At 37.3% G+C, this 21,190-nt stretch overlaps 2 protein-coding genes and 1 long non-coding RNA gene across 6 annotated transcripts in view; 2 read left to right on the plus strand and 1 right to left on the minus strand.

Moving 5' to 3' along the window:
- LACTB2 (lactamase beta 2) overlaps window positions 1-21,190 on the plus strand; it is a 42,920-nt gene that overhangs the window by 11,880 nt on the left and 9,850 nt on the right. For 2 of the 4 annotated variants that reach the window (XM_082363534.1, XM_082363533.1), the window contains exons 5-8: window positions 13,082-13,260; window positions 15,186-15,334; window positions 18,636-18,717; window positions 19,377-19,464. In XM_082363534.1, coding sequence (XP_082219660.1) covers window positions 13,082-13,260; window positions 15,186-15,334; window positions 18,636-18,717; window positions 19,377-19,420 — 454 coding nt within the window. In that variant the 3' untranslated portion in view covers window positions 19,421-19,464. Of the gene's footprint in view, window positions 1-13,081; window positions 13,261-15,185; window positions 15,335-18,635; window positions 18,718-19,376; window positions 19,723-21,190 lie in introns of those variants that run through there. The other 2 variants (XM_082363532.1, XM_082363535.1) reach the window with 1 other exon arrangement.
- LOC309614832 lies at window positions 350-9,236 on the plus strand. The gene is made up of 2 exons (XR_014236407.1): window positions 350-508; window positions 3,604-9,236. It is a non-coding gene; the product is annotated as an uncharacterized lncRNA (long non-coding RNA).
- Window positions 5,473-21,190, minus strand: part of LOC309614806 (uncharacterized protein) — a 31,954-nt gene continuing 16,236 nt past the window's right edge. Inside the window, exon 6 of the mRNA XM_082363665.1 lies at window positions 5,473-11,029. The gene's annotated coding sequence lies outside the window, so the exon portion shown is untranslated. The remainder of the gene's footprint in view (window positions 11,030-21,190) is intronic.

Raw genomic sequence — 21,190 nt, forward strand, 5'->3', positions numbered from 1 at the left:
AGGGTGATTTAGGGATTTCTACCCATCAGTTAAATTCAGGGTTCTCTCGTGCTCTCACTTCCAAAAGGTGACCCATCCCTGAAGTAAACACGTTGCAGGCCAGACCCATAATCCCCCGTGACCTATCTGAGGGATTCAAAAGGGTGTTTCAAACTCGTCAACTTTAAAGCTGAACTAACTAATTCTGGTTCTCACTCCCCCACCATTTGTACTTGTTTTTTGAGTTCAGAACATCTACTTTCTCAGTACTTAAGATTTTTTTTTCCTTCTAAGATAGAAGCTGACTCCTCTTCACCCGTATACTCCCCTGCGTCCCTCCCCGCGGCCCTCCCCATCTAATCAGGTTGGTTCTTAACCTCAGAAATATTTGGCAATGTCGCCTCTCTTTCTGCATGTCCACAACCACTACTTCTTGCTCAGTCTTCCTGTCTGCAGGCTCCCGCCTTTCCAACCTGACCTTCATTCCCCGTGTCAGTTGAAACCTGGAACAACCCTCACTGCACACAAGGTAATGTTTGTTCTCCTGACCGTGTCACAGTCTGGCCCCAGACTTCTCTGGTCTTCGCTCCCATCACTCCCCTCACAGGCACAGTTAGCAAGGACATTCTGTGCGGCCGTGCCTTTGCTCGTGCCTTCCCCTGTACTAGGCATTGCCCCTTCCCCGCAACTCGTCTCCCTGACAGACTCTTATCTGTTCGTGCTTCAGACCTAATCCACATGTTACTTACTTCAAGAACCCTTTCCAGGCATAATTCACTATTCCCTCCACTAACTTTCCTATAACCTTTTATTATTTTGTATTAAATTTTGTATGTAAGTACCTGAAAAGGTAATCAAGTCCTTAGCTTCACAGTATTAGTTAATTCTAGTCACTATGGTCAACCAACCCAGAAATGCATAATGGCTCAAACATGAAAGAAGTTTACTTCTCAGTCACATAAAGTCCAAAACGGGGTGCTGACTAGTGAGTGACCCTCCTGTAAGTGAGGTTTCAGGCTCCGTGCATCTTGTGATTCCATTAACGTCACTCCTTGGCTTCCGAGGTCACCGTGCTCACCTCCATCAACCCAGCAGGTGGAGAAGGAGCATGAAAGGGATCTTACCTGGAAGGTTTTCACAGACCCGGCCATCTCTGCATTGGCTATAAATTCAGTCCTGCGCCACTCCTGACTTTGCAGAGACAGGAAAATAGAGCTTAACTTCGTTCCCAGGAAAAAGAGGGAATAGGTTTGATGACAAGCTAGCCACTCTGACACAGGCAGGTCCCAGATTCATCTTTAGATCCTCAGTCCCTGGCACTTAGGAGGTAATGGGTATTTATCCTACACATAGTAAATTTACTAGCTCCAAAGAGGCGAGTAGATGAACAGAAGAATGAGAAAGAGAAAATGAAGTCATGGGTATCCATGCCACCTTTCAAACCAGCGTTCCCTTTTTTTCAGTATGCAGTGATTGACAGAATTTAATTTATAAACCAACTAATATCTGGGAATGTTCTTTAAATGCTCTTGTTGAAAATATGATAGTATCTCGTATAATTTGCTCCTGGTACCAAAGGAAAACAAACATCATATAGCTGCTACTTCCAAAAGTATTCGGTATTCTCGGACAATACAGAATTTCGCCCATCACACACCAGCCCTAGTGAAAATGAAAGGGGTCGAGACAGTAGGTGGTTCCTTGAGTCTTCTGTCTCAAAGGCGTGGGTATCACAGTACTGGTTTATCGGTTATCACAGAATTATGGATCTATACCTAATTGCAGATTAAGAATATTCAGTCCTTGGAAGTTACTGCTACCCATCTGCCATTAACAGACCACATACTTTAAGCTTTTTATTAGAGTATTCAAACAAAAGCGTACCTATCATCCGTGTGCAACGGTGAATTGTTACAAACTGAACAAACCCTATGAGCAGCACGCAGATCAAGAAACAACAATATGGTGTAGATACAGAGAACAGAGTAGTGGTTACCAGAGGGGAAGTGGGGGGCTGAAATGGGTAAAGGGGATCAACTGTACCGTGACAATGGAAAATAAATTGTTGGTGGTGAGCATATTGTAGGGTATATTGAAGTAGAAACATAATGTTGTACACATGAAACGTATGTAATGTTATAAATCAATGTTTCCTCAATTAAAGAAAAAAAAGATTTTTTTTAACCTAAAAAAAAGTAGGAAACAGTATCAGTGCCCCGAAGCCTCCCACATCTTGCTTCCCGTCACCACCCCCTCTCAGTGGAATACTGTCTCAGATTCATGGAGTGAATTGATGCCAAGAAGCTCCATATTATCTGAATTCTATTTAAGTTTTGTTTTACTGCATTCTGATTAAGATAAAGTATGAGAACCTATCTATTTTAAGATTTGGGAGGAAAACTAATACAGAGAATCAAAAAAGTAAACTCACTTTTTTAAGAAGCCTTTGTAAATAATATTTTCCCAAAATATGAATTCTAATTATGCTAAAATCTGAATAAAACATTTAATTTACTGATGACCGTGGCTTCCAATTTCCATTTTTATCAAGTCAGTAAAACCCAATTATTTTAAATATTAACAAGAAGACTCATTGTTAAGCAAAAGTTCTATAAGAAGAAGGTTAAAATTTACTAAGTCTCCAAGTATTTGATGACCAGTTGATCTTTTCTGCTTGCCAATTTTGAAAAAAAAAAATACAACAGAGAGATAATATCCACCAAGAACCCTTTAGTAAATAGTAGAAAGCAAGGTTTTTCAGTAAGGATTTGATTCTGGATGTAACCTTCAGGAATTTTCTAGTGAACTAAGTTTAATTTCTCAGAGAAAAATCAGTCCAACAGCTTTTGTTGACTGTTCTAAATTTTCTAAGACAGCCATCGTTATAAAGTCTGTCTGTCACAGAAGTGGCAGAACTAGATCAGTGCTCTACCTGATGCATGGGAAGGCCACCACTGCAGTTCCTCAGATCTTTCCTAAAGCACCTCTGATGTCATTTCCTTTTCCCCTCCTGCCTATGTGAAGAGAATTTTAACACAGTTTTTATGCAAGTTAAAGCATTAGCCACGCAGGTGACTGAAGAATTGGAATTTCTGATCCCCTGATTTAAGAAATCTTATTGCCTTCAGCCTGGAAAATATCAAAGAAAGCCATAACTGAGCTCTGGCGTGGAGAGTGGGAGGGGAATAAAGGAGGCGTTGCAGGCACATTGACGGATAAGGCAATTTGCAGACCCTGAAAAAGAATGGTTCTCCAAATGAGTTTTTGTAGATTAAAAAAAAAAGATTGGGTTCTGCCCATAAATGCATTCTATGTATGATTGTTCATAGGATTAGCTATAAGATAGGATACACACCCACACCTACATATTTTTTTCCATGATGGTTTGATTTACATGTAATATGATTCAGCTAATATCCATCATCTCATATAGATACAATAAAAAGAAAAGAAAGAAAAAAGAAAAAACAATTTTCTCCTTGTGATGAGAACTCTTAGGATTTATTCTCTTAACTTTTTTACATATCATACAGCAGTGTTAATTATAGTCATCATGTTGTACATTATATGCCTGATACTTACATTATAATTGGAAATTTGTACCTTTTGACTACTTTCCTCCAGTTGCTTCTCCCCTCACCAAGAACGTTACTGAACAACCTATTCACCATTTTGTTCCACTACCTTCTGCCACTTTTGAGGCAACTTCATAATTCCATCTTCCCAAACCTTTTTATTTTTTTGAGCAAAGAACTGTACCAGGTGCCGTTTATAGTCTTCCAGGGAATTGAAATTTTTTCCATTAAGAGAATTTTATAAAGACTGAAATAAATGGAAATCTGAAGGTGCAATGTCTGGTGAATACAGCAGATGAATCAGAACTTCCCAGCCAATCTGTAACAGTTTTTGCCTGGTCATCAAAGTAACATGTAGTCTTGCGTTATCCTGATGGAAGATTATGCGTTTTCTGTTGACTAATTCCGGATGCTTTTCATCGAGTGCTGCTTTCAGTTGGTCTAATTGGGAGCAGTACTTGTTGGAATTAATCGTTTGGTTTTCCAGAAGGAGCTCATAACAGAGGACTCCTTTCGAATCCCACCACATACACAACATCACCTTCTTTGGATGAAGACCTGCCTTTGGTGTGATTGGTGGTGGTTAATTTCACTTGCCCCACAATCTCTTCCGTTCCACATTATTGTACAGTATCCGCTTTTCATCGCCTGTCACAATTTGTTTTAAAAACAGAACATTTTCGTTACATTTCAGTAGAGAATCGTGTGCAGAAATACGGTCAAGAAATTTTTTTTGCTTAACATATGTGTAACCCAAATATCAAAGCGATGAACATAACCAAGCTGGTGCAAATTATTTTCAGTGATTGATTTGGATATTTTGAGTATGTCAGCCATCTCCTGCGTGGTATAATGTTGATTGTTCTCAATTAATGTCTCTATTTGATCGCTATCAACTTCAACTGGTCTACCCGGCTGTGGAGCATCGTCCAGTGAGAAATCTCCAGCACGAAACTTCGCAAGCCACTTTTGACACATTCGATCAGTCACAGCACCTTCTCCATACACTGCACAAATCTTTATTTGCATTTCAGTTGCATTTTTACCTTTCTTGAAACGGTAAAGCATAATATGCCGAAAATGTTGCTTTTTTTCTTCCATCTTCAATATTAAAATGGCTACACAAAAATTCACCAATTTTGATAAGTTTTTTCTTAATGCATGCTGATATGACAGCTATCACAATACAGTCTAACAAAATTGTTTTGAATGAAGTTAAAGACAACTAAGTGCTACTAGTGCTATCTTATGGAAAAAACGAACAAACTTTTTGCCCAACCCAGTAATTTGCATTTCCCTGGTGGCTAGTAATGTTGAGCATCTTTTCATGTCCCTGTTGGTCTTTCATGTATCTTCGTCGGAAAAATGTCTGTTCAGGTCTTTGGTCATTTTTTAAATTGGGGGGTTTTTTTGCTATTGAGTTGTATGAGTTCTTTATATATTTTGGACCTTAACTCTTTATCAGATACATGGTTTGCAAAATTTTTTCCCATTCTGTAGATTGTCTTCACATATTTTTATAGTTGCTGGAAATATACTTCCTGGAATCATTTTCATATAACATCGAATACTTTCATTAACAGGTTGCAGCAGGTTAAATCAAACAAGAGATGATTTCTAACATCTCTTTAATATTTGCCCTTGGAGCAACTATAAAATCGTAATTGTCTGCAGTATATAAAGCATACACTTAGAAACCACAAAAGCATAATAGTTCTTAATGTCAGTTCTTAATGCCTCTCAAGAATAATTGCTCCCATTACACTAGTGTCTTATGTTTTTGTACCTTATAGCTATTACATTTTTGGCAGATTTTTAAAAGACTTTACATTTCAATATTTAATATTAAAGGATTTGATTTCTTTTGGCAAAGGAGAAACTCTTCTAAGTTATAGTCATTTCAATTTTTTTTAATAGATTTATTTATTTTTATTTTATTTTTGGCTGCGTTGGGTCTTCGTTGCTGCACGTGGGCTTTCTCTAGTTGTGGTGAGCAGGGGCTACTCTTCATTGTGGTGTGTGGGCTCCTCATTGCGGTGGCTTCTCTTGCTGTGGAGCACAGGCTGTAGGCGCGCAGACTTCAGTAGTTGTGGCACATGGGCTCAGTAGTTGTGGCTCGCAGGCTCTAGAGCGCAGGCTCAGTAGTTGTGGCTCACGGGCTTAGTTGATCTGCGGCATGTGGGATCTTCCCGGACCAGGGCTCAAACCTGTGTCCCCTGCATTGGCAAGCGGATTCTTAACCACTGCACCACCAGGGAAGCCCTCAGTTTTCTTACATGCTGTTATTTAAGAGTTGAATTTTGTCAAATGTCTTTGCAGTGTCTAGGGAGATGATCTTACCAGCTTTCTCCATAGCTTTATTATTTTTTTCAGGGATCTTATAATATTGAAACACCCTTGCATTTTTTGAATAAACTTTATTTGGTCATGATGTTATTATTTTTAAATTTGCTTTTGAATTCTATTTGTTAATATTTTAGTTAATATTTTTATAACAATATTCATTAGTGAGATTGGGTGGTAGTTTTTTTGTGCAGCCTTTATCAGGTTTGGGAGTCATAAATTTTCCTTCTTTTTCTATGCTCTGGGGTAGATTGTAGTGAAATTATCTGACTTTTAAATGTTTGTTAGAGTTAGCCCGTGAAAATACTGAGCCTTTAGTTGCTAATGATAATTACACATCTTTTTAGTGAAGCTTTATTGTTGCTTACTAGTAATATGGTCCTGTGAGTTAAGCTTAATGCATAAAATTTAAGCTTATTTGTGTACTTTTTATGGATTCTCTTTTTAATACAAGAGTAGGCTTTAAAAAGTTATGTAATCTAACTTACCTTGTTAAAGGTTTACTTATCATTTTGACTTCCAGAATCTAAAAACCAAATTTGAGGGACTTCCCTGGCGGTCCAGCGGTTAACACTCTTCACTGCCAATGCAGGGGACGCAGGTTCAGTCCCTGGTCGGGGAACTAGGATCCCACATGCTGCATGGCACAGCCAAAAAAATTTTTTTAATTTTTTTAAATAAAAACCAAACTTGAAAATACATTTGGATCATTAAGTAGGCTTATCAAGGTCTTGAGGAAGAGAGGCGTACAGAATTACCTTTGATGGTATGGCTTTGTTGGGCAGAAAAATACAGTTGCTCATTGATATCTTCTCTCACCTGTTTTGTTCTGTTTCATTTACTAAAACCCCTATTATTTTGTTAGAACTCTTAGATTCATCCTTTAACTTTTTTTTCTCCTATTTTCTATCTTTTTGCCTGTTTGCTGTACTTTCTGGGAGGTTTTTATCAGCTTTATCTCCTAATCCTATTTTTTCATTCCTCTTCTCACATTTTTAACTTTCAGGAGCTCTTTTTGCCCCCTAAATGCTCCTTTCATACTATCCTTTCTTGTTTCATAGTTGCAACTTCTTGTCTCTCTGAGGACATTACAGTTTTTTGTGGGGCTGTTTTTCTTGGGGCTATCGAGGGGAGGTTTGTGGGTTTTTTTGGAAATTTTCTTCCTCATAATTTGTGGCCTACAAACTAGTTTGTTTTTATTTTCTCTCCTCGGTGTGAAAGGCTTTCTTCAGATGCATAGTGATGTGGTATTTACTGATGTCTTCTAAGGGAGACCTTAGAGCTATTTGGGAGCTCTGAAAATGTGAGGAGGGCTTCTGTAGGTTGTGAGCCTTACTGTAGGGTCATCTAGATGAATTGTTTAGTTGGGGAACCTCCAACATTGTAATCTTAGAGTCTTTCTTCCTGAGCTGGTAAAATTCCCAGAAAAGACTATTCTAATCTTCATGTTGGATAAAGGCCTGGCTGCCAGCATTACAGGAGCTGAGTGTGGAAAGAAGGCTTGGGGATCTGCGTATATTCACACAGTCTTCCTGTTTTCAGGATGATGTCACTACCTCTATCTGTGCCTGTGTTTTACCCTCTTCAAAGATTAAATCTCCAGTTTTTTCCCTTAGTGGGGTTGGGGTGCTTGTCAAGCTGCTGAAAACGGGAAGAGAATCTAAAGATTCTCCGCTCTCCACTTCACCCTCTGCTTCTGCATTCCTGGTGCCCCACGTCCTGAGACTGGAGAATTCTGCAGTGTAAATCTGGTTGGGTCTCAGCTTTCACCACTGCCAGTGTAGACTTCAGTATTTTCATGTCTGATAAGTCACTTCTCACTCATCTGTCTTCTTTCTAGCTTCTAAAATTTTGTTGATATGGTCCATTCTCCTCACCCCTGTGGATTTATGCCATTTTTCAAATATCCCTTTATGGTAATTTTATTGATGTTTTAGGAGGAAAACAAAAGATGCAGGTGTTCAATCCAGTCTTTAACCAGAAACACACTTTCAATTCCTAAATAGTAAATCCAAACATGCAATTATATTTGCCCTGTCTTCCCCCCAAAAAATCCATCATTGAGAAAATTTATTTAAAGTATTCCAAGCACATAAAAATCCAATACTATTTAGAATAGGCAAAGAGAAGGATAATTAACCTCTCAAGGTAAATAAAATATAATTTAAACCTTATTCCATCAGACATTTATTGCTATCTCCTGTGATTCGATTATCTAGAATGTAAAAAGAATGTGAAATGGAGACATTAATGCTACCCACCCCATACTAGTAGAAGGATTAAGTGTGTAATGCCTGTAAATCCCTGAAGTCAGTGCCTGGCACGTGGAAAGCAATATATTAATATTAGCTACTACTAAGTACTAAGCACTGGGAATATAAAGATGAGAATACGACAGGAGTCCTGCCTTTTAGAAGTTCATAGCCTTATGAGGTAGAATGGTAAACAAACAAGAAAACACTGTGAAACCTGCAATAATAGAAGTAAAATTCAAAGTATAGGAGTAATAACAGAAAAAAATGACCAGTACAGAGGGTTGTCTGTATGTGGCTGAGAAATCAAGAGCTCTGCAGAACAAATTACTTAGACTTAGTTCTTTTTCTTTTTTTTTATTTTTATTTTTATTTTTTTGACTGTGTTGGGTCCTCGTTGCTGCACGCAGGCTTTCTTTTAGTTGCGGCGAGCGGGGGCTACTCTTCGTTGTGGTGCATCGGCTTCTCATTGCGGTGGCTTCTCTTGTTTCAGAGTACAGGCTCTAGGCACGAGGGCTTCAGTAGTTGTGGCACGTGGGCTCAGTAGTTGTGGCTTGCGGGCTCTAGGGCACAGGCTCAGTAGTTGTGGCTCACGGGCTTAGTTGCTCCACGGCATGTGGAATCTTCCCGGACCAGGGCTCGAACCCGTGTCCCCTGCATTGGCAGGCGGATTCTTAACCACTGTGCCACCAGGGAAGCCCCCTAGACTTAGTTGTTTATCTGGCTTATTATTGGTGTAGTCATAAACCTTCATGTAGGAAATTCCCTGGCGGTCCAGTAGTTAAGACTCTGGGCTTCCACTGCAGGGGCACAGGTTCAATCCCTGCTTGGGGGACTAAGATCCCACATGCTGCACGGCGCGGGCGAAGAAAAAAAACAAAAAAAAACCTTCATGTAAATATAAATAGGAATTATTGAAATAAAAATATTTGTCATGCTTTAAAAGTATTTATTATCATAGTTTTATTTATCAACAAAAACCGAAAGTTGGAGGAGAGGACAAAGGAAATAAAAGTATGTTAAATTTTTTATCTTATATAGGGTGAAATCAATGAAAACTGCTTTGTTCTTTTTTTTTATATATAAATTTATTTCATTTATTTATGATTGGCTGCGTTGGGTCTTTGTTGCTGTGCGCGGGCTTTCTCTAGTTGCAGTGAGTGGGGTCTACTCTTCGTAGCGATGCTCAGGCTTCTCACTGCGGTGGCTTCTCTTGTTGCGGAGCACGGGCTCTAGGCGCACGGGCTTCAGTAGTTGTGGCTCGCGGGCTCTAGAGCACAGGCTCAGTAGTTGTGGTGCACGGGCTTAGTTGCTCCGCGGCATGTGGGATCTTCCTGGACCAGGGCTCAAACCCATGTCCCCTGCATTGGCAGGCAGATTCTTAACCAGTGTGCCACCAGGGAAGCCCCTGCTTTGTTCTTAAAATTTTTAACAAGAAAGAAAAAATAATGTTTCTTTTAAACTTTTAGATAACCACTACTAAAATAAAATATTTACCATTTATTAAGCATGTAACTTTGTGCCATATACTATGCTAAGCACTTAAATGCTTGTCTTGAATCTCCCAGCAGTCCTTTAAGACACATGCTATTCACATTTCAATGAAAAACTGACATTAAGAGAAGTTAATTTGCCCAGTTTTCTTACATCTACTTAAGTGTATGTATCTTACAAATCACTAGAAAAAAAAAAAAATACGAAAGAAAATGCAGTCCATATAACCTAAAGTAACAGCAAGGAAGTCGAAAAACCAGAAATCATGAATGTTAATGACTGAAGTGAGTAAGACATATTCATTATGGGGGAAGGAGAGAAGGGCAATGTAAATAGGAAAACTACTCTGTTAAAAAAAAACTCTGAGACCAAATCAAAAAATAACAAAAGCACCATTTTTAAGGATGCTCATTCAGTGTTACTGATGGAGGAAAACTGCCCACAATAGGAAACTAAATGAATTGTGATTCATGCATATAGTGAAATACTATGCAATCATTAAAAATCATGTTTTAGAAAAATATTTAATGATGTAGGAAAATACAATATAGTAAGCAAAAAATTCAAAAATCAGGTATTAAAGCAACATGACAGTTTTGTTTTTAAGATATAAATATGCAAAGAATCCAAAAATATATATCCTTAAAAGCATATGATCCAGTAACTCCAATTCTGGGTACATATCCAAAGGAAACGAAATCATTATGTTGAAGGGATATCTGTATCCCGTGTTCATCACAGTACTATTTATAATAGCCAAGACATGGAAACAACCTCAGTGTCTATTGACAGATGAATGGTGGTCCAGTGGGTAAGACTCTGTGCTCCCAGTGTAGGGCGTCTGGGTTTGATCCGTGGTCAGGGAATGAGATCCCGCATGCATGCCGCAACTAAGGAGTCCGCATGTCACAACGAAGATTCCGTGTGCTGCAACTAAGACCCCGCACAGCCAAAATAAATAAATAAATATTAAAAAAAAAAGTTGTGGTGTGTATATATATGTAATATATATGAATATTATTGAGCCATAAAAAAGAAGGAAATCCTGCCATTTGCAACAACATGGGCAGATCTTGACAAGGGCCTTAACGCTAAGTGAAATAAGTCAGACCGAGAAAGACAAATACTGTATGATCTCACACGTGGCATCTGTAAAAACCAAACGCAGAGAGACAAAACAGATGGGTAGTTGTGGGCAGTGGGGACGTACCTGATGTCAGCTTGTCCCACTGCTGATGGTATGAAGTTTGGTCGCTTGGTTGACATGATGACCCCAGCTCTCTTCATGGTTAAGGTTACTTTCCCCTTAAAATTCGTAATCTGATATATTTGAGATTTTGTGAATGTCCTGCTTCCCAACAATCTTTCATCCGGTGGTTTTAGCATCTATTGATGATACTTGCCTTAATCAATTAATACACTGAAGGTGGCAAAACTGTGACTTTTATTCTATTAGTTCTTCCACTTTCTTTTTTTTTCTCTATTTGCTGACATTCCTCTTAAAGAAGAGTTTCTCCCCTCCTTTCTTGAGTTATTACTCCAAACTTATACGTATTTTTTAAATTCAGTGCTTCTTTGTCCTTTAGATGTAGCTCCCTTAATCTTTGAGCACTTCCTTACTATCTGACACAGAGTGCCTTGATGTCACATTTTACTTTCCCTGCCTAAGACCTGGAGCCAGCTATGTCTGTAGGAAGCCCTGGTTTCTTAGAGTGGGAAATGGTATTTAGAAACAAAGAACTGAGTGTGAGGTGTGCTCATTACTATTGGAGTATCATTGCTTCTGGGCCTCATTATAGACAGAGCTAGAAAAAAAATGAAATGATGAATTCATGATTCCTCAATTCAAATAAAAAACAACCCAAGGGAGGGAGACGCAAGAGGGAAGAGATATGGGGACATATGTATATGTATAACTGATTCACTTTGTTATACAGCAGAAACTAACACACCATTGTAAAGCAATTATACTCCAATAAAGATGTTAAAAAAAAAAAAAACCCCAAACCTTAATTCCATCATTTCATATATATTTTTCCCTTATCCCACGGTGAAAACCTTGGTTCTCCACATCAATTTATTTACTTGCCTGTACTGTCATACAGTGAACAGATTCATTTCAGAAACACAATAATCAATAACACTGCCAACAATAAGCCTATTAAGTAAAGTTCAAGATACCTTTGCAACTTTTTTAATCTTAAGATATATTCTATTAAGGATGTCTTTTAGTGTTGTATTTATTTATTTCTTATTTTAGTGTTGTATTTAAAACTTATTTGAATTAGTTTATTACTATGGCTATGTTATCTAGTATACAGTAAGGTAAACACTTCTTTTTGTATTCAGTGTTAAGGTTTTATTTTTCTTTTTATTTAATTTTATGTTTAGAATATAAAAAATTTACATAGCTTAAAAGTTAAAACTTTTTAAAAGTTCTAATCAGGGAAGTCTTGCTTGCATCTCTATTCCCTACACCCCACCTGCCTACCCCGTATAGGCAGCTATATTCATACGTTTTTATTTATCCTCCCTGACTTTCTTCTTCCAAATATAAGGAATTCTATACATACATGTTTTTATTTCCCCATCTTTCTGATACAAAAGAGCATACTATGAACACTCTTTTGTGTTTTGCTTTTTATCACTTGACAGTATATCCTGCAAATTACTTCATCTCAATCCATAGAGATCTTTTCATTCTCTTTGATGGCTGCATAGTATTCCATTGTGTGGATGTACCATACTTGATCCATAGTGCCCTGTGGGTGGACATCTGGGTTGTTCCTAATATTTTGTCATTACAAATAATGTAATGAATAAGTTGTATGTATTTTTTTGTATTTGTAAAGGTGTATTTTTCAGGGTAAATTTTAGCAGTGGGATTGATAGGTCAAAGGATTAATGCATATGTAATTTTGCTAGAAAATGCCAGATTCCCCTCCATATGGGCTATACCATTTTTTCACTCCCACCAGCAACATATGAAAGCACTTTCTTCTCATAGTCTTACCATAAAGTGTGTATGTATGTATATACACATATATACATACATAGATTTGAAAAAAATGTGTTCTTAAATAATAAAGCACTATCTGAGTAGTGGAATGATTGGTGATTTTTATCTCCTTCAAGTACTTTCCTTTTCTGTTTTCCAAATTTGTTGTAATCAGTACTTATTACTTACAAAATAAGAAGGAAGACGTGGCAAAAGTATTAAATTTGCACTTCAGAGTGAGAAATTTGATTTAGCTAAAGGAGAGAATTTTCTGATGATAATTTGCACTGGGCCACAAGAGAAAAAGGAGCTATTTAAAAAACTTACTGACATCATTTATTCGTGTCTTGTGCAGAGATAAAGACAGAAAATAATTTACTTCTCAAAATTTCTTCTAAGCCTAAGAGTTCATAATTGTTACTATTTCTTCTTTCAACCAGAGTTATATACACACCTGGCCACACTGATGATCATATGGCCCTACTTTTAGAAGAAGAAAATGCTCTCTTTTCTGGAGATTGCATCCTAGGGGAAGGAACAACCATATTTGAAGACCTCTATGATTATATGAGCTCCCTAAAAGAGTTATTAAAAATCAAAGCTAAAGTTATATATCCAGGTGGGTAATATTATTAATCTAGCAAACCATTTGTGTCAAATGATGAGGAAGATTCATTTTGGTTTGTCTGTGTGTGTTCTTTGTGGTTTCAGCCTTGAAGAGATACATATAAATTGCTTCTTTCTAAATTACACCCCTAAGTCTTGTCTAGCAATACAATTAAAAAGAAGACTGAGAGTTGTATTAATAACTTTTTTAAAAGATATGAGGGTTCTTTTTTAACATCTGCACAGCTATTAATAGAACTATTAAACAAATGAAGTAAACTTACTGGAACAAGAAAATTTTTTTCATTCCATAAGCTATCTTCAGTTTTGTTAACTTGATTTCTGTTGTGGACTACATTTTAGCCATGTAACCAACCTTGGGTAACATTTGATGTCTGAGCTTTAGTTTTTTAACTCACTATATGGAAATATCAGTAGCTTCTATATCAACTGTAAAATTGTGTATTTATTTCCGTTCTCCAGAAAAAGAAACCTGTTGTTAGTATATTAGCTATCACTGCCCTGCTTTACAATACGAATCTCTCCTCCATCCTGAAAGCTAAGAAAGATACGGTACCCAAGAGGCCCCCAGAAGGAAAAAGAGACTCGATTACTTAATTTTTTAAGTCCTTCCAACTTGTTCCTAACCAAAGAGCCATGGAAAGATCTGTAAATACAGTGTCTTCAGTACCTTCATATTCCCTCATGAGTTCCCACTGCTGAGGGGATAGGAAACATACAGTGAGGCTGGGCATTTGGATTAATATTGTGACATAAAAGGAGTGGAGGATGACAGCCATTTTGAAAGAGAAGACAGTAGACATTTGATGCACCCACATTGGAGCAAAGCTAATGAGAGCCTGCCGGGTGCCGGTTCTTGGAGTGTTGGCTTTAGTGAATCCAGTGAACTGGCTTACTGGCACAGCAGGAGCTCATATGTCAATGATGGTCTGTAGCCATAGCTACCATATATTAAAGCCGCTACCCTACCTGCCAGGTACTGTGCAGGGACCCTCACAGAGCTGTCCTCACAAAAACCCAGAGAAGCAGGTAGCTGAAGAAACAAACTCGGAGATTCATAGACTGTCCCAGCCACACAGCTAGTAAATGATGGTCGGTATCCTAAAGCCCGTGCTCTTCACCTAACAGGTTTGTCTGCTTCTGGTATTTTGTTCTCAACCCTCTTGCAGATTTGTGTAATATATTCATTTTCACTGTCTTAAGGAGCGAGTAAATTCCAATATAACTTTATCCGGGTTATCAACATTTCTGAATTGCTAGCCTATACATAAGATTCTTAAAGTTCTCCTGTGGTTCTTGTGAATTTTTAATAGCTCTTGGTCACTTACATGAAGCTACCTTTTACATTCCCCTTTTCAATCTTTGATAAGCATAGTGGTTAAGAGCACAGCGTGGTTAAAAGCTCCTGAATCAGAATCCCAGCTCCACCCCTTCTTAGCTGTGGAACTGTGGGCAGATTATTTACCCTCCCTATGCCTCAGTTTCTGCTGTACGAAGAGGATAATAAAAGTATCAATACCTACTTCATGGGATTCTTGTAAGAATAATGTATATTAAGCATTTAGAGCAATGTCTGGCAAATAATGAACACTCTGTAAATATTACCTATTGATACTGTTGTAGTTACTGTTTTTATGGCTGTATTTTTATTGTTAAATTTTTATTTTCTAACTTTTAATGAACACAATAATATCTTATATAGATTTTGATATAATTCTCTAATGTTTTTTGGCATTATATGTAATTTTTAAATCTCTTATTACCTGTATAGTTTTCCAGATAATTCTTATTTGTCGTGTATTTAGTATGCCTTTTCAATATACTATATGAAATATTTTTAAATAGAGTAAATTAACTTCAGTTGTACTTAAAATTTTTTATCTGGTTGAAATCATTTTTGTAATTATTCTGATGCAGGACATGGCCCAGTAATCCATAATGCCGAAGCTAAAATTCTACAATACATTTCTCACAGAAATATCCGAGAACAGCAAATTCTTACATTATTTCATGAGAACTTTGAAAAGTCATTCACAGCAATGGATCTTGTAAAAGTTATTTACAAGGTAATTTTCATTTATCTTATTTGTTCAAAGCCACAGTTTTAATAGAATAATCTATTCAGTAGACTATAGATATGGTAAACTCATCACACCCCAGAGCAGAATGAGTCTGTTAATTTTTTAAGTAACGTCACTCGTATGGATTTGAGACCATCAATCTCAACTTTCTAGAACACAGAAGTTAGACAAACACTGGCCCACAGAACAAAAATAACCATCCTGAGCCATTATTAAGCCTTTTATCCTCCACTCTGTAGGGGAGACCATTGCCAACAGCCTGGCGGTTAATCTTTGTTATGGTTTGTGTATTATTCTAGCCATCTTGATGATCTGGTGTCCTGACCGGCAGCAAGTAAGGGGCGATCTGCTAGAGACAGCTACTGGGATAATAGCAGTGAGAAGTAGTAGCAATGCTAACAATAGATTAAAAGGAGAAAGGCCATGAAGAAGAGCATGAGTAGAGTCACTTCGTATAGAGAGAAAGGGCCCCTCACTCAGTGGCCTCTGAGCACATCACTGTATGACAGCACTGGGTGGCAATCCTTCAGTAGTTTTTCAGCAAATGTTTATTCGATACCTGCTTCGGGGTTAAGAATGGAATAAGATTATCTGGGTTTTAAAACTCCCACTACCATAACCTGTATGGCCATAGGATACGTGAGAGTATAATTAAAGATGAGCTTGAAAAGGAACCTGGGCCAGTTTCAATTAGTAAAGGACTATAATGTCCCATGGGTCTAATTTATCAAAAACCAGGTATCTCCATGTGCTTTGTTTTAAAAGGGAGGAATGAATGATTAAAAGGGCTGACAATAAAAAGTGCCAGGAGCAAAAGGGCAATGTAAATGTTTAAATTCTGCAGAACAGTTCATTTCCTCGTAATACTAAAGTTTAGCCACTCTAGACTATACATTGAAACATGGGTAGTTTTTTCTAACCCAAGTACAGAGAGCAGAACTCTCTGATAACCCTCACGGATGGGTCATCCAGTGACTATGCGGGCCTCAGAAATGCTGGTTCTGCATTCAGAGATGTGTTCAGAGATGTGTTCACTGCACACATGTGTGAAGCACCTGTCACATATAGAACAGCATTAGGTATTGCAGAGACATTTATTCATTCCACAGATGTTTACTGAATGCCTTCATGTGCCACACTCTGGACTAGGTGCAGAGACACAAAGACAACTACAGATCCCTGCCCTCAAAGGACTCATGGTTTAGCAAAGACAGACATGTTAAACAGATTCTTGTAATTCTGGCTGTATCATAATAGCTCCCATTTTTGAGCACATTATTATGTGTTAGACACTGTACTAAATGCTTCACATTTACAGTTGTAATTTGAAGTACTTAATTTCAAGTACCTTGACTTTTCACTGCATAAAGATACTGTTATTCCAACTTAACAGATTAAAAATAGACTCAAAAAGGGTGAGCTAAGTAAGTTTTCCAAGGGCACAAAACTAGCAGATGTCACACACTCAAATGTCAGAAGTCAGATACTCAAGTCTTGTGTTGTTCTATCACACCAAGCTTCCCGCAAGGCCATACACAGTACGTCAGGGCATAAAGGAAAGAGGAGTCACTTCTGCCTGGTGAAGATGCGGGGTGATGAGGCTTGTCCAGAAAAGCTTCAGAAACTTAATTATTGAATCGGATCTTGAAGAAGGAGTAAGGCCAGAGTACAGGAGAAGAGAAGTCATTGTAGACAGAAGGAAAGATGTGTTCAAACACTGGGAGTCACAAAAGCATCGTGTGTGTTTGAAAACCCACAAAGAAAACGCATCTGACTGGAGCCCAGAATGTATATTGCAGATGGGCAGGGAGGGGGTCCCAGGAAATGAGGCAAGAAAGACAGGCATGGCAGGTCAGGGGAAGCCCTTGGTTGCCATGCTAAAAAAATTTGGGCTTCAGCCAATAAGCTGGGAATGACCACCCAAGGATCTTAGGCAGGGAGTCACATAATTAGACCTAGAAAATCACACTGGTGGATATAATATATGGTACTGGAACTTCAGGGAGTTTGGGGTTGGAGGTTTCTGCTTGGGAATCATTAACACATGGTGTTGCGGTGACAAGTTGAACAAGTAAAAAGAGAAGAGAGTCAGTGATACAATTCATCATGAACATCAGTATTGAAGAGAAATCAGGGAAGAATATCCAGGATGAAGACGAAATCATAAGAGGTAGAATAACCAAGGGAAAAGAGAAGAGGTCTTCCAAACAGAGAGACTAGCCAGCTGATTTCAGGTAAAATGAGGACTGAAAAGAATTCTTTGAATTTTGATTAAAATATAATTCAGTGATCTTTGCAAAACATTTTCAGGGAGCTGAGAAATGGAGATAGTAAATTTAGTCAAGAAGCTTGACTTCAGGAAAATTCTTATTTAAAGAATATAAGGAGACAAATACTGTATGTTCCCACTTGTAATGTGGAATCTAAAAAATACAACAAACTAGTGAATATAACAAAAAAAGAAACAGACTCACAGCTATAGAGAACAAATTAGTGGTTACCAGTGGGGAGAGGGAAGGGGGAGGAGCAATAAAAGGGTAGGGGATTAAGAGGTATAAACTGTTATGTATAAAATAAGCTACGAAGATAAATATATTGTACAACACACGGAATAAAGCCAATATCTTATAATAACTAAATGGAGTATAACCTTTAAGAATTGTGAAGCACCATATTGTACTGACATTAATATTGTATATCAAGTATACTTCAATAAAATTAAAAATATATACATTAGAAAAAAGAATAAAAGGAATATTTATTTTGTTTACCATTCAGATAATAGTTGTCAATATTACATTACTAGCTTGACAAAAATAAAGGAAAAATTGTAAGTTTTAAGGTTGAAACATACATACTTTTAATAAAAATGTGCAAAGACATTATCATGTAACCTAATAAATAGACCATAGGGCCAACTGTCTGTAGAATCATCAAAACTACCTAGAATAATTTTTATGTTTGTTTATTCATTCATTTATAAAATATTGAGTTCCCACTATGTGCCATTTTGCTAAGCACTGGGTATTCAGTAGTGAACAGATGCTGCTACTGTACTGTCTTTATGGAGCTTACAGTCTGTTTTGCCTAGAAGTATATTTCTAATAATATAGTGACTCAAAGCAAGACATATATGAGATGAAACAGTGTTGATTATTACTCTATAAAACTGTATTTGAATTAAGACTGTATTCTTTTGCCTTTTTTCTTTAAAAGTTTCAAAAAGATTAACTCTGTTCTTTTTTAAAAAAGAAATGCTTTACTTTCACTCTCATTTTTCTTTTAGGATACTCCTGAGCATTTACATAAAATGGCCGAACATAACACCTTGCTTCATTTGAAAAAATTAGAAAAGGAAGGAAAAATATGTAAGTATTCTTCCAAATTTTAGTTCTTTTATTACCAGCACTTAAAATATTTGTTAACAAATGAACTAGTTTCCTTTGAGGAAAAACACCACCCACCAGAGTTCTCCCTTGAATGTCACTATAAGCTGGAGAGACAGTCACTAGGAAGGGTCAGTAGCAAAAGGCCAGGGGATCACAAGTTAGAACAGAAGCTTCCACAGGAATAAGAATCTCGCATGGGGGTTCCAGTCCTCACCCACCAGAATGACAGTCACGGGCATGTAGTGGGAAGAGAGCTTCTCCTCTCCCAGACCACACAACCACGAAGAATTTTACATGTATCGAGAGAAGATTTGGGAACAGCCAAAGGTCTAGCAGCAGTAAAAGTAGCAAACTCAAAGATATTAAAGCAGTAATTCTATAGTTGTTCCCTAGTGTTAATTTGTCAAATTAATAATCTTAGACGTTTGATCCTTAAAAAGCAAGAGGTGCAAAGTTGGACTTTGTGTAGAAGCTTCAGCAACATCTTTATATGTACCCCCCCAAGAAAAACCCCAACTTTATATTGAGCAACAAAATTATTTTAGGAATTAATGCTTTTTCTAGTTACAAGATAACTTAAAATGTAGTGATTTGCTCATCTTTTGTTAACTTTTTACTCTATAATTTTCTTTCCACAGTTAGCAACATGGATCCTGAGAAGAAATGGAAAGCTCATCTTTAGTTTCAGCTTAAAGAAAGATGTTGTTGTTTTGTTTTTCGAGAATGGTATGTTTTGTTAACTATTAATTATTTACAGAGAATATAGCGTGGGGAACATTGAAAATAATCCTAGATATACTTTAAAATAACATCATACTTATTCTAAAGTATGTAAATTACATTTTACACCTATAATATTAGCTATTTGTCTCACCTAGGTGTTATAACATTTTACCAAAAATTCCAAATCCAACAGTTTATCCATTTTCAATACATAAAATAAGTTTCTTATAAAATAATAAAATTTATGTCATTTAAACTGGATATTATTCTTAGAGGTTATTTACCTATTACCAGTGGTCAGTAATACTGTTTTTTCTAGCTGCTTCAATTAACAGCACATTTCAGTGTAATCCTTCCTTTTCTGCAACCTTTGTCTATATCTGTAGATTACAGGCTTGTTTTCATGTTTCTAACAATTATATCATGATTATATATCAGTTCTATACTTCTGTATCATGTATATTTTCTCATAGTGGCATCCCACAAATGATTCATGTAAATCAACTTCTGGTAATAGAAAAATATTAAATTCCCAATTAAAGTCATTGTATATAAATAATTATTTCTGTAATCCATTAGTACAACCAACTTACTTTCCAAATTTAGGTTTTCATATATAGTCATCAACATATATATGAATTATATACCAAAGTTTTTAAAATTAGAATATTATAAGACAGAATTTTTTATAAGTAGTGTTTTTAAATAGTGGTTAGGGGGCTTCCCTGGTGGCGCAGTGGTTAAGAATCCACCTGCCAGTGCAGGGGACATGAGTTCGAGCTCTGGTCCGGGAAGATCCACGTGCCGTGGAGCAACTAAGCCCATGCGCCACAACTACTGAGCCTGCACTCTTAGAGCCCATGAGCCACAACTGCTGAGCCTGCGTACCACAGCTACTGAAGCCCATGCGCCTAGAGCCCGTGCTCCGCAACAAGAGAAGCCACGGCAATGAGAAGCCCGCGCATCGCAACGAAGAGCAGCCCCTGCTCACTGCAACTAGAGAAAACCCACGCGCAGCAACGAAGACCCAACGCAGCCAAAAATAAATAATTTTTAAAAAAATAGATAAGCAACAAGCATACCTATTTAAAATAAATAGTGGTTAAAAAAAAAAAAAATAGTGGTTAGGTTCTAAGGTAGCCCACCAATGCTTATTTAACCCATAAGGTTGCCAAATGACAATACAAAAATGAGCTCAGAATCCTGAAAGTATACTTTCTTTTTTCTAAAGACTTTTTTAAAATTCTTTAAAAACTTTCTTTAACATCCTTACCTCTTCCTGCCCCTTTTTCAAAGGCCCCTAGAATTTTCATACCATTCTAAACTCTGGAGACCTGTTGTGTTCCTGAAACCATTCCATATTACAAAACGACTGTGAACTCAATAACAAAAAACAACCCAATTCAAAAATGGGCAAAGGACTTGATAAGACATTTGTCCCAAGAAGATATGCAAATGGCCAATAAGCACATGAAAAGATGCTCAACATCTTTAATCATGAGGGAAATGCAAATTAAAACCACAACGAATTAGGGTACAGGGATGAGAAGGGCATTCTGAACTGGGAATCGCATACACAAAGCTGTGGAATCATTATCTTTCTAAGGTACCATGGCACACTTTAAGCTGCAGGTGGATCTGTTGAAAGAGGGGTGGTGATGAGGGAAGGTTATTAAACTTGGTTCTTGAGTGAGTCTAGGCAACTGAGCTTTATCAGAAACAATGGCAT

The sequence above is a fragment of the Balaenoptera borealis genome (genome assembly GCF_965194805.1).
Source record: "Balaenoptera borealis genome assembly, chromosome: 17".
Classification (NCBI taxonomy): Eukaryota; Metazoa; Chordata; class Mammalia; order Artiodactyla; family Balaenopteridae; genus Balaenoptera; species Balaenoptera borealis.